General features: G+C 48.2%; 1 protein-coding gene across 2 annotated transcripts in view; it reads left to right on the top strand.

Annotated features, from left to right (window-relative positions):
• Positions 1–13,169, top strand: part of HIPK2 (homeodomain interacting protein kinase 2) — a 162,829-nt gene that overhangs the window by 109,000 nt on the left and 40,660 nt on the right. For both annotated transcript variants that reach the window (XM_081038404.1, XM_081038403.1), the window contains exons 3-5: positions 10,434–10,557; positions 10,838–10,957; positions 12,756–12,842. In XM_081038404.1, the coding sequence (XP_080894530.1) occupies positions 10,434–10,557; positions 10,838–10,957; positions 12,756–12,842 (331 nt within the window). The remainder of the gene's footprint in view (positions 1–10,433; positions 10,558–10,837; positions 10,958–12,755; positions 12,843–13,169) is intronic.

Raw genomic sequence — 13,169 nt, 5'->3', positions numbered from 1 at the left:
TGAGTACTTGCTGTGAACCAGTCAAAGCTAAATGTTAACCAATGAGAAGTTTTACATTTAAATCAATGAAGTTGCATATTAGTAAGTGATATTACCTGCTTAGTATGCTTTTATCTGGGGTAGAGGGTGAGCTTTGAATTAATTGATTAGTGTGAAAGAGGCCAGCCTTTTTTCCCGGCCTGATATCTCATTTTCACTCTACGGGTGGGTAACATGTCACCATTCTGAATAAATTGAAGATGCTGCATTTGCAATTGATCCACAGGAACCGAAATAACCAAATTCCCTCCCAGTGCACAGAAAAGAGGAGTGGATGGGGAAGCTAAAAAGTGACAGCAGGTGACTGTGTCGTGGACCAGGCCTTCCGGTGTCAGCAGCTTCCCGGGGAAACTCTAAATGCAGTTTCAACCCTCACCTCCAGTCAACAGGCGAACAACAAAGCAGAAGGGAAACAATCAACAAGAGGAACTGAAATGAATGTCAGAGGCTTTGTCTCCTTCCTTGCTCAGCCAGCTGTGCCATTTTCCCTGTTCCGGGCCTTTGGGCTGAGCCCCTCTTGGTTTGAGCTGGAGCTCCCATCCAGCCCCACCTGTTCAGATGCCAGTATCCGGGCACAGTGGCAGGGTCGACCTGAGGCTCGGCGTCTACATCACTGATGTACACATACACCTGTGAGGGCTGCATTTGGCCACTGCATGTAGGTGGGAGAGCGGATCGTGTCGGGAGGGGGTCGGAGAGGCTCTCTGTGACGGTGGCCACGTTCTGTTTCTCCACCTGGCCGGCAGTGACGCTGCTCATTGTTTCCTGATAAGTCACTGAGCTACAATAGGTTTTTGCTTTGCGCGTATCTTTGTGTGTGTGGTATCTTTCACTGTTAAAAAAGATTGAAAAAAATCTTTAAAAAAGAACTTGGAGCAGTACATGTGTAAAAAGAATCGCTATATGTAGATACATGCAGAAACGTGTGATTCCATGTTCCTGGCTGGCAGGTGCTTCTACAGACATTTATTGAGCATGTATTTTGGCAAAAAGTACGTGCATTAAACCTGGTAAAAGTCAAGTCCTGTGGGGTGTTGGGAAGCAAGAGCAGGCTTGGTCCAGGAGCCCTTGGTTTCCTGGTAAACAGACCAGAGACCAGACTGGGAGATAATGGGGCGCCTGGGCTGGACACAGGCTCAGTTGGCACCAGGCACCTCAAAAGGAAAAGGGATTTGACAAGGCAGCGTGAGCATCTCTGAAATGCCCCGTTGTGGGGTCCAAGCTGGTTCTAGGAACATTTCCTCATTGAGATTTACAAGGAATTTAGAGGCTAACGTCAGAATATACTCCGGACATCTGAGAACTGGTTTCTGACTTATACCGACACCATCAGAAGCCTTTGGAGATTATAGTCAGTAAAGTTTCAGATCCAAACGTTTCTTCTGGTATATAAACAAGAAAGTTAGATTTGGGCACGGCACTTTGCAGAGGCGAACTCCTGCTGGGAATCACAGATCAGCATGGGGTGGGGATATTATATACATTTAGTGCACACCAGGAAAGAAGGTCTCATTCGGAGCCAAGATGAAAAACAAAAACAAAAAAAAAACCACTGCTTCTCTTGAGTTTAACATTATACTGGAAATGGTCAGTTGAACCAAGGAGGCCAGCTTCCTTTGGGAGACGGTCCAAATGTGACAGGACAGTGATGTCAACATCTAGACCAAACTGTGACTACACATAATCAACCTCCCCTGTGGATGTGATATCAGTTCCAAAGTCCTGAGCATTTCTGTTGGTGATAGCTGCAGATATTCAGTGAAGACAGAATCACCGGTGAGGGGCTAAAAGTGATCCTCATCAGCACGCAGCTTTATGGTTGTCAGTAATGGCCCCTAAGGTAGAACTTCCGGAGCACCTGCGGCAATTTTACAGCGTGTGTCCCACCAAGCTGGGACCACTCACAGGCCCGAGTGGGGCATCTCTCCTAGCTCTCCATCTGGAGTCTGAGCCTTGCTCCTTTGCTGCCGCTCTCTGCATCACAAGGCCATCTTCAGCTTATTACAGGGCCGTATACTCTCCTGGGGGGTTGGGGTTTCTAGAGATCTTAGGGTCCGTAGTGTTTGGCAAGGCCATTACAAGGACAGCCTCCTTGTCAGCTGGGCTCAGTGCAGGCTCACACAATGGATGGGCTCCTCGTCAACCTCACCCGGTTTCATTCCTGGAGCTCCACCCGTGGGTCACTTTGTCTTTCTCATCTACCCAGCACCCCAGTCACAGACAAAGCTATTTCTCTCCTCGCTCCTCCTTGCCAAGGCAGCTGTGTCTTTTTCCAAATCAAATCCCAGGCTGGCCGTGAATTAGCCAGGCCTCGGTCAATATGTAGATAGATCTCTACTGGGACCTTCCTGGATCCCCCAGACATGGTGCATAAGTCCACCTTTTAGGGGTGCTGCTCCCCATTTTCCTGGCAGCCTGCCTGTCCAGCTCCTTCAAGCTTTAGATCCAGTTTCTCTCAAATAGCCTCCTTCTAGTCCTCAGATGTCTGTCCTGTGTTTCTCGGGTCCTGTGTTGCTTTGATGTAATCCCTTGCCTGCCACTCTGGGTCACCAGATCAAACAGTGGCTCAGCGCTCATGTCAGCATTTCCAAATCTCCCGATTTTTGCAGTGGAAACATAAGATTTAACAACCCCTCTGAAATACAATTTTACATTTTGATTGCTTCTGCCCCAGCCATACCGAGGTTACTTTCAATCTACATATATTTGTGGGAACGGGCTTCTCCACTGCAGTTCAATTCGAGTCCACCTTATAATATCAGTGATTATAAAATACCATGGGCTAATAGAGTGTCTTGCTTTCAGGGAGTTCAAACCGCTTTATAATTCTACCGACCATAATTTATCTTCATAAGCTGCTGTAGAGACAAGAAAAAAAGCAAGATTAATAATCGCATTTTGTAGATGGTGAAATAAAAACTCAGAAAAATTGAGTAACATTTTTCCAGAAATGCACAGTTCTTCCCGTGCTCTCTGATTGGTGTTGCAGCTGGATTGCCTGAGTTGGGAGTGGCTGTGACCCTTGTACTTGTTTTATTGGTGTACTGTGTGGATGATCGAGGCAGTGACCCTGGTCTTACACTTGACCGGGGAGGTTGGGCGAGCAGGAGCTTGTACCATGAAAGGAAATGCAGAGTTGGGACTGTGCTTCCCTCTGCCAGGAGGGAATGGGGCCATGGGCAAGCAGCTTTCTTTCTAAATCCAGGTGGTAGGTCCTTGGTTGTTGGCTGTATTAATCGTCATCTTTTTTACATAAATAAATAAAACAAAAAGTGTTTCATGTATATGTTTTAATATATTTAAAGAGTTGTCCTAATGTTTCAATTTATAAGGAGGAAAACAGGCTTTAAAAATGAGGAAAAGGGACGCTCTCCATTTGTTTGCTGTCACATGACCATAGACCTGTTATAGATAAGGGATTTAATCTTTGTTGACTGCCTCCTCTCTGCCAGGCCTGTGGTGGGTGCTTCCTAGCACACTGCTTAATTTCACCCTCGTACCAGCGTCAGGAAGCGTGTGCACAGCTGGACCCTTACAGAGCTGAGTGTCCCTGGGAGCACGGGGCGCCCAGCATGTGTTGTCTGTCCCCACTCAGCCTCTGCCGGTATCCCCACCGCTATTGGGGGTCACTGCCCCATAGGGTCACATGACCTGCACGTGATCTGGGAATAGCCTAGCAGCTGTGTGCGCCCTCAGGAGAGCTGGTGGAGCGAAATATCAAAACTTCAATAATTGATGAGTTGAAAATGCCAGTTGTTGATTCTCTTTTTACAGGAAAATAGAATTTTCAGTGGTTTGCTGTGGGAATATGAGAAAGGAGCAACCCCTCTCTCACTTACGTGCAAATTTTTTCTGATACTTCGTGTGTGTTTAAAGTATTTTTGATGTCCCAAAATAGCAATGAGGAGAGTCTGTTAGATGATCCCGCTGGGGGGAGGGTGGCAAATGAAGGATGAGTCATTAAAAGAACCCGGGTGATCTGAGCCCAATGGGAAAGGTCATTTCTCAAGTCAGCGGTCCTACCTGCTGTGGAACTGAACTGAGAACAGAAACAGCCCTCATGGAAAAAACAGAAATGTGATTTATTTTTTTTTTCTATAAGCAGGCAAACTTTGAAAGGCCAAGTAGTCTACCTCTTATCATACGAGCTGTTGCCAAGGAGATGGTGCCAGCTTCAGGAAAAGATGATACCTGTTGCGGGTATGGGGTTGAAACAGAAAGAGTCATTCCTTGTGCAAATGTATAGTCAGCACCTACCATGCTCAAGCACTGTGCTCGGCCTGGAGCTACAGCAGTGACATGGGGAGGGCGCAGAAGGGGACAGGCACTCGCCCTGCCCCGTGCCTGGAGGCCACCCCACATGTCCGCTTCCCAAGCCTCAGCTCAGACCGTTCCCGGAAGCCCTCCCTGCTTTGCCCGTCGCCCCCAGTGAGTCCCTCCTTTGTGTACTGGGCACACACTCGGCACACGGTGTGTTAGCTGTTGGCAAGCTTGGCCTCTGACTAGACAGAGAACTCCTGGAGGAGCTGTGAGGTCTGGTTTGGTTTTCGGTCTTCGCACCCAGCACAGTGCCTGGCATATAGCAGGCATATTGGAAATGGAGGCTGACTATTCGAATATGTGAACAAATAAGTGGAGCTTGAGCCAAATTCTGGCTTAGAATCACCATTGGCAAGTCTGGGTTCTTCTTCACTGAAGAGTAAATAAGCCTTAGAACCACTGAACGTGCTTCAGGTGTGCTAAACACAAAGAAACAGATTTTAGACTTGGCTTTGAACTTTCAGGAGCGAAGAGCCTTATGGGAAGAGCCTTCTGGGTTAGCGAGCAGGGGACACGGCATCTGGCAGATCACAGCAGAATGGCCTCCAGTCAGTCCCCCACGGGGGCTGGGGGGCAATGGAGAAGTGCCTTCCTTACCTCAGGGCTCCTGGCCTGGGTGCTGAGCACATATTTGGGGAGCTCCTGCTGGGTGGATCAAAGAGTAGCACAGCCTGCCCCTGCCCCTCAGAAGGCCTCGAAGGGGGCGATATGCGGACATGCACATAGAACAGGAAGTGCTCGATGAATATGTATTGGACCAATCTGGTTATTCATGTGTGTATCTCCAGCACCTGGTATACCAGCACAGAGGAAGTGGGCAGTGTGTGTCTGAGGGAGGGAGGGGAGCGGGGAGCAGGCAGGCTGTATCAGAAACATGATCCATGTATCATGTGTGCAAACGAAAGGACACGTCCGTAGGGATGAGGCAGAATTTCAGGGTAGATTGGAAAAGGTTGAACCCAAAGGCAAGAGACCAGTAGGAGCTTTCGAGACAGTAGGATTGAAGATGGCTCAGTTAAGATGGTAGCAGTAGGAGCTCGTGGAGAACTGACTTCAAGGAGTTAAGAAGAAATAGGCTCTAAAGGACTAGATCTCGGAGGCCTTTTCAGCCCTAATGTCCCAACCTCACCCTGCATTATCCTGGTTCCACCCCCGGCCCCCCTGCCACTCCCTCTAGCTTTTGTGCTGTGACCCTTTGGTGAGCCACTTACAGATAGGCATCTCCAGCCCTCAGGGCCAGCCCTGTTGCAGGTGCCTTGCACAGGTGAGCCTAGGCTGCACGGTCACGCCCTCCTCTGGGCCTGTGGTTCCCGCCTGCACGCAGGTCTGCTCTTCGCAGGCTAAACCCTGCCCCTCGTGCCCGAGCTTTCATCCCTTCATGAAGAGTCAGCCCTTCTGCTCCCCTTTCTTTGCGCTGCCTTACAACTTTTAATCTGAATCACATATTGTGGCACTTTCTTCTATTTATTAATGGTTTATTCAATCAACAAAGCATTATTGATTGGGTGGCTACTAACTGCCAGGCACTGTGCTGCCCTCGTGGACGTAGCGGGGGAAGGACAGTAAGCAGGTGATTGGGAAAGTGCTGTAAAGTGACGTTTACGGCACTGTAGATGGAAACTAACTGGTGTCCAGGGAGGCCTTTCTGTGGCGGTGACAATTAAGCTGAGGTTTGAAGAATGCGAAGGAGGCAGCCATCTGAGAGCCCACAGAGAGAGAGCATTTGAGGCAGAAACATAAGTTTGCATAAGGGCTCTAGGTCCAGAAGTAGCTTAGGGATTCTAGAAATTGAAAGGAAATGGATTGGGCTGGAGCTTATTGAACTAGGAGAGTGGATTTCAATGGCAGTGGAGAGCTGGGCAGGGTCCCCATCTAGGAGAACACTGTGGGCTATGGAGGGATTTAGATTTCATTCTAAGTGCAGTGGGGAGCTTCTGAAAGGCTTACAGCCAAGGGAGATGTGACCTGTTCACTTTGGCAGCTACGCAGAGAGTGGATTGGAGGAAAAACAGACCGCAAAGGAGGCTCCAGGTGTGACGAGAGACCCAGGGCCAGAGTGGTGGCAGCAGAGGTAGAAAATCAGGAAATATACTTTGAAATATACTTTGGAGCTGGCCATGTTGGTGGATTGCGTGGTGAGGTTGAAGGGAGAGAGAGAGGCATCAGAGATTATTCGCAGGTTTCTAGCATGAGAGGTGGGGCAGGAGAGGGGGTAATTTCGTTTTGTGAAACAAGGGGGACAGAGGGAGGAATATGTTGGGTGGGGAAGGGGGCAGAGGGGAAGAGTTCCTTCTTAAACATACTCAGTTTTTAGCTGATTGTGAGACATTCCAGTGGAGATGTCAGGCTGCCAGAACATAGTAAATCGGGAGCTGAGAAAGGTCCATGATGGAGATAGACATTTGGAAGTAACGAATGGAATTTAAACCTGTGGCAATGGATACGATTACTGTGTCAGTTTCTTAGGCCTGTAGAAACATGCACCACAAAATGCATGACTTAGAACAACAGATACTTATTCTCTCACAGTTCTAGAAGTCCAAAATCAAGGTGTCAGAAGGGTCCGGCTCCCTCTGAAACCACTGGGAGAGGATCCTTTCTTGCCTTTCTCCAGTGTCCAGTGGCCCCAGGTGTCCCTCGGCGTGTGACAGCATCACTCCAATCGCTGCTTCCGTCTTCACCTCATCTTCCCTCAGCATCTGTGTCCAAATCTCTCTCTTTTAAGGACACCAGTCCTACTGGATCAAGGGCCCAACCTACTCCAGGATGACATCATCTGAACTAAATTACATCTGCAGTAACCCCACTCTCAAATATGGTCACGTTCTGAGATACCAGGATTAGCACTTCAACGTGTATTTTGGGGGGGCATAGTTTAACCCATAACGATGACCTAGAACAAGGATGAAAAGAGAGAAGAGAAGAGGTCCTAGGACTTTGTCATTATCTTGCAGTTGGATGGAGGACAAACCAGCAAAAGAAACGGACAAGCCACATGCAGAGAGACGGGACAAATATGGGTGCGTGTGGCATCCTGAAACCCCAAACTGTTTCAAAGCAGAAGGGAATGGTCAACAGTGCGAAAGAAATGTGGCTCTTGGGTCACAGAGCTGAGAAGTTGACCAGTGGATGTGACAACGTGGTCACTGGTGATCTTGACCAACGCAGCACTGGAGTGGAGCATAGGGTGGAAGTCGAGTTAGAGGAGATGAGAAAACGATGTGAGGCAAAGCCGGGGAAACGGCAGGAGATAACACTTTAGAGATTTGGCTCTGGCAGGAGAACAGAGAAATAGGGCAACAGCTGCAGGGAGAAGAAGGGATTAAGGAAAGGCTTGGTTTGGGTTTTGGTGTGTTTTGTTCTTGTGTTTTGCTTTATTTTTTAAAATGGGAGATGCTGGAGCATGTTTGTATGCTTGGATTAGCTCTATTTTTGTATCTGTGTGTTTATATTGTGTATGTTTTGTATTCAACTTTAGTTGTTATGTGTGGGTTTTGGGGTTGCCTTCCCAGCATCGGGGCCCCTTGGGGACAGGACTGTGCCTTCTATTTCTTTTGTCTTGCAACCATCTAGCCTGACACCGAGCATTTGTTCATTGTAGTCACAGCAAGAAAAACATTCTGCTGTACATATCATGTCACCATGCACGGCTGTCATTTCATTCTCTAATGGAAAATAACTACGAGCGATTTTCACAGGCCCTGTTCATGTAACATCAGCCGACGAAATCCACGTCTGGTGTTTCTTCCCAAAGACACCTCTGCGGTGCCCTCTGCGTGACAGCCTCATTTGTTAGATTCTGCCTGGCACGTCATCGGGGAATAGAAACTGGGAAATGGGTTTCCTGAGGTTCCAAATGGCCCGCTCAGGGGCGTGAGAACCAGTTAATTAACCCGAAAGGAAGGGCAGACCCACAGTCACGTCCAGAGACATTCTCATGGAACCAGACCCGCCTGTTCCTAAGACCCAACCTGGAGACTAGAGTGTCCAGGCGGCCAAGTGCAAGGGTACAGGTCACAGGAAGAGGAGGACAGAGGTCCAGGCATGAGTGACCTGGAGCCAGCAGCCTGCCAACGGAGGGGCTCCTCAGGAATCGGCCCCAGAACTCTTCTCCCGGGAAAAAGCCTGAGGCTGCACGGGGGTCGCGACTGGGGACACCCCTGACCCTAGAACAGAGAGGGCAGAAAAAGAAGCAGCTTCTCACACATGTGCACATGTGTAATAAAAGCGTGCTGTTTTCTCTGTACTGTTCTTTTCAGAGATTGCCTTTTCTAAGGGGTTTGTTTTTTCTAAATAAACCAAAACCATCTCTAAAGAGATTGCATTGCTAGAGGCAGCCTGCCATGATGTCACCAATTACACACGATGACCAGGTGACTCTGGAAACCCTGGTGTGGGGTGGGGGGCTGGACACAGTAAGCTAGGCAGGCCATGGGATCGGAGGCCCTGTGATACAGGACAGTCCAGCACTGACGGGCCATCAACCACCACAGGCAACCCAGTGCATCAGTGCCAGGGGGCCAGAGTGGCCTCCTGTGTTTACGCAAATGACCAGCAACCAGAACTGGAGGAGACATAGACCAGAGAGAGGGCCATGTGCCCGGCAGGACACTGACAGCTGAAGGTGCCTGGCAGTGAAGGGACAGGGACACGGCAGGCCCATTAAGTAGCGCCAAGGTACTCTCCCCACCCTCCACAGTAACTCCATCCTGGGAAGGCCCAGTCGTGGGCTGCAGGAAAAGCATGTCTTGCTACCCAGACCAATGACTGTGGCATTCCAGAAGCACCCAGCAGCAGTGCTGAATCTCCACCTCAAAGGAAGTGAAGAAACTCTTTTTTACATCCGAAAAATCAGAAGACTTTGTAACAAGACATATAGTTTTGGGTTTGTTTTTTTCATATTATGATATGGAGAAGAAAGGTGAGCAATGAGAGCGAGTTTATAGGAACAAGGTGGGGAGATGCTTTTTAAGTGGGGGAATTTCAGCTCGAAGCTTCGAGGCAAGTGGAGGTGTTTTTCATCACACCCTGCTTCCCTCCTCTCAAGCTAAATGGGTGAAGATAACCTAAATAGAAAAGGCTCCCCAGCTCGCTTCACTCCCACGACAGGCTGCTGAAAGGGTGGGGGAGGGGCGTCTTCTGACGTTGCTTAATCAAGTGGGAAATTTTTAGAGGAAACAGAAGTTGGACTAATGCATTTCATGATCAGTAGAGTGCCCTGAACCACGCCGTTTAAAAAACATAAACTGTCCTCCCATCTCAGACTTTGAACTTGGTTTTCTCCAAAATGTACCCCTCCCTACTCGGGACAGATGCTCAGAAAAGAAGATGCCCTCTGTGGTCTCTTTGGTTTTGATTACTAACTACATGTGAAATGTGCTCTGCGTTGAGCTTATTTCTTTCAGAAGCTCCAGGACGTAAGTCCTACAGTCGGGAACGAGTTTATAGTGGAATTCTGATTGACACTCCGACTATGTGTTCATGAACAGGGTTCTATAATTGTAATATTAGAGAACTTTTTAGGAGATTAACTTGTTAGAAGCTAATGAAAAAACTAGTGTTTCCGTGGGAAAGTGTGATACGAACTCCGAAGAAAGGGACACCGGCATGAACCGCTATTGGATTTAATCCCATTATGCTGGGTGGAGGCAACTTGTTTTGTATAGATTACTGAAAACAGAATACCTGTGTTGGGGAATTCCTTTGGAAAACCTAGGCGTTGTCTAAAGATTGCTTTCCCGAGTTTTCAGCTACAAAAGAGAACGCCTGAATATCTAAAGTGGTTCTTAGCTCATCTGGTTGGAGTGGAACAGTAATGGAGTCAATAGTTGTGGTGGTTCCCTGTAGGTCTGTTCCAGAGCCACAGACCAGCCATCGGCCCCAGCTCCCCACTAATGGGGAGGAGCAGGCCAAGGAATGGGGGGATCACTGCCACACAGCTGAGCACACAGGCCCTTTAGAGGGGGTCAGTGATGGCATCCTGGGTTTGAAACAGGATTTTATGTAGAATTCATACAGAAATAGCTGCCTGCATTTCCAAATAGCTAATGCTTTCTTCCATTCTTCCTTCTCAGGGCCCCTGAGATCATCCTTGGTTTACCATTTTGTGAGGCCATTGACATGTGGTCCCTGGGCTGTGTCATAGCAGAGCTGTTCCTGGGCTGGCCGCTGTACCCGGGCGCTTCGGAGTATGATCAGGTGGGTCCAAGCTGCACAGGTATTCACATCAAGCGCTCGGTTTTCCCTGGGATTAGCACTTTGTGTTTATAACATGAATGTGGGTGGGGTTATGGGGTTATGTCATCTCCCGAACCTTGCTTCCCCCAACCTTGCTTTTCTTTCTTTATTCCTCTTTCTTTTTTTACTTCTTTCTTTCCCTATAGCATTGTTGATTTTCCGCAAAGGCACTAGGACCCGTAGTATACCATATGTACGATGACAGGAAAAGCCCTGACCTCATTCTCATCTTTTCTTGCAGATTCGGTATATTTCACAAACACAAGGTTTGCCAGCTGAATATTTATTAAGCGCAGGGACAAAGACAACCAGGTTTTTCAACCGTGACACAGACTCGCCGTATCCTTTGTGGAGGCTGAAGGTAGGAAGAGCATCCCCTCCATTGCTCACCAACACCCGACGCTCAGGGAAGAAGTGGGGAGCTTTTGACAGCAGCTCGTTGATTCTGGATCTCACTCTGATTGGGCCGGCGTCATGGGGGAAGGCCGGCTATTGTCAATACGGGCTTTGGATGAATGGAAATGTTCAAAAGCACCCCTTTGCTTGGCTTGCAGAGCTTGAGTCCCAAGCTCTGATTTGCTAAGCTCCCGGGATTTAATTGATGACCTGTCTGGTTTGTGTAGAGAGAGAAATGAATGACCCCCAGCCCTCAAGGAGCTCCCAGTCCAGAGGGAGGCCAAACACGAGCAGCAAACCCTAGCCCCCCCGTAACCTGTGGCAGAGGGCCGGGGAGCAGCATTCGAGCCGGGCTCGGAAGGATGAAGAGTGCCTTCCAGGCAAAGGAAACAGCTTAGGCAACCACGGCATCCTGAGGCCCGGGCAGGGATCTGTTTGTCCAGCTGGCAGGTGATGCAATGCACCGTTGCACACCAGAAACTCGGGTGGCTTCGCTTTCCCAGAAACATATTTTGCTTTCACTTTGATCTACACCTAGTAATTAAAATTAATGTATTTTCCTGGGAAGGAGAAAATAATGGAAGCTTTAAGTAAGTTTTATGTTCATTTTAGGTTCTTCGTTTTTTGGGTTTTTTTTTTACCAGAGAGTAGGTGGGTGTTTTCTGCTTATGTTTTTGTTTTTTTGACAAAAACCAAAGCCAAAATCGGATACGATTGAAAGATGTGAGGCCAGTCAGTTACGAAAGACTTACTAGAGATATTTGGGAGCTAAGCAAGCTCTCTTGGGCTGTTGGTGGCAGGACTGGCATCCAGCAACTCTGAGGGTGAGTGACTCAAGGTCAGGGCCAGTACAAAAGAGTCCTGGGACAGTGGAGGCTGAGGCCAGGCAGGGGCCTCTTCTGTCTTAGTTAAGAGCCTTGGTCCTTCTTGTCCAGCTGTTCCTGGGACCGAAGCCTAGAGCTTAGCAGTTCCAGGTGTGCTTTTCTTAGTGAGATGTTGAGGATTAATTACTTGTGATCCAGGGGTGAGTCCAAAAACCCATAGTAAATGAAAACAGCACTTTCCTAGACGAAGGGTATTGGGGAAACCGGATGTGTGTGCCCCAGCCCCAGGCGGAGGGGCGGTGCAAAACACAGACTCCTGAGCCAGCTGCCACATACCGGCCACGTGACCCGGCAAGCTCCTTAAGCTTTCTATTCCTGTTTCTCCCTCTGGAAATGGGTTGGTAATCGTCCTACCTACGATTGTAGTGAAGAGTCTTAAATGAGTTCATGTGCTTTAGAATTAGTGCCTGGCACGTAGTGATAGCTATATGTGTAAGAGTTGGATGCATACAATTAAATTAAAATTTTAAAACGTGTGGGAAAGGGCTTCTGTTTTTCCACATGTGAAATTTTACCTTATCCCTTAAATTAGGGAAGAATGTAAAGTTATCATGGATATGGCACATCTTGCTTTTCCAGAACCCTCCAGACCTGACTCAGAACAGGCCCCAGCAGGAGTTCATGGGAGAGAGGGAGGAAGGGAGGGACGGAGGGAAGGAAGAAGGAAAGAAGGGAAGAAGGAAGGAAGGAAGAGGGATGCGTTAGTGTGGAAGATAAAGAGAGAAAGTAATTAGTTTGCTGGTCACTTTGAGAAAAATCAAAGTCTCCTCTAAAAAGTGGGGAAAAGACCCTCCATGAGAAGCAGAAGCTCGGGGGTTTAAGTCACAGTGACCAGAAAACAATTCACATGACTCATCAGGTTTTGCCTCTCTTGACCAGACACCAGATGACCATGAAGCAGAGACGGGGATTAAGTCAAAAGAAGCCAGGAAGTACATTTTCAACTGTTTGGATGACATGGCCCAGGTAAGCTCCGTGGGGGAGTATGCCATGTTAGCCCTTTAAAACCCAGCACAGCAAGACTTCTGCAAGAATAATGTAACAAGGCGTGTAGAAATCCACATTACTCAACTGCAGTGGTTGACCTTGACCTTAAACAATGATACGCCAGCCTTAGTAAGAATACCACTGGGTTTGTGGGACATTTGAAAAACCTTACACCAGCTCCTTACAAATAGCTTCAGGTTATTGGTTCCCATTTGTGAAGTAGTACTGGCCAGTCTTACTGATGTTTTCCTGAGAAGAATTCAAGCCCAGTACCACGTTTGAGTGCGTTGCCCGGGGTTCAGCATT

This window comes from Rhinolophus hipposideros (assembly GCF_964194185.1).
Source record: "Rhinolophus hipposideros genome assembly, chromosome: 25".
Taxonomy (NCBI): Eukaryota; Metazoa; Chordata; class Mammalia; order Chiroptera; family Rhinolophidae; genus Rhinolophus; species Rhinolophus hipposideros.
Note: the sequence above shows the minus strand (reverse complement) of the source record. Positions and strands in the feature narration are given on the sequence as shown.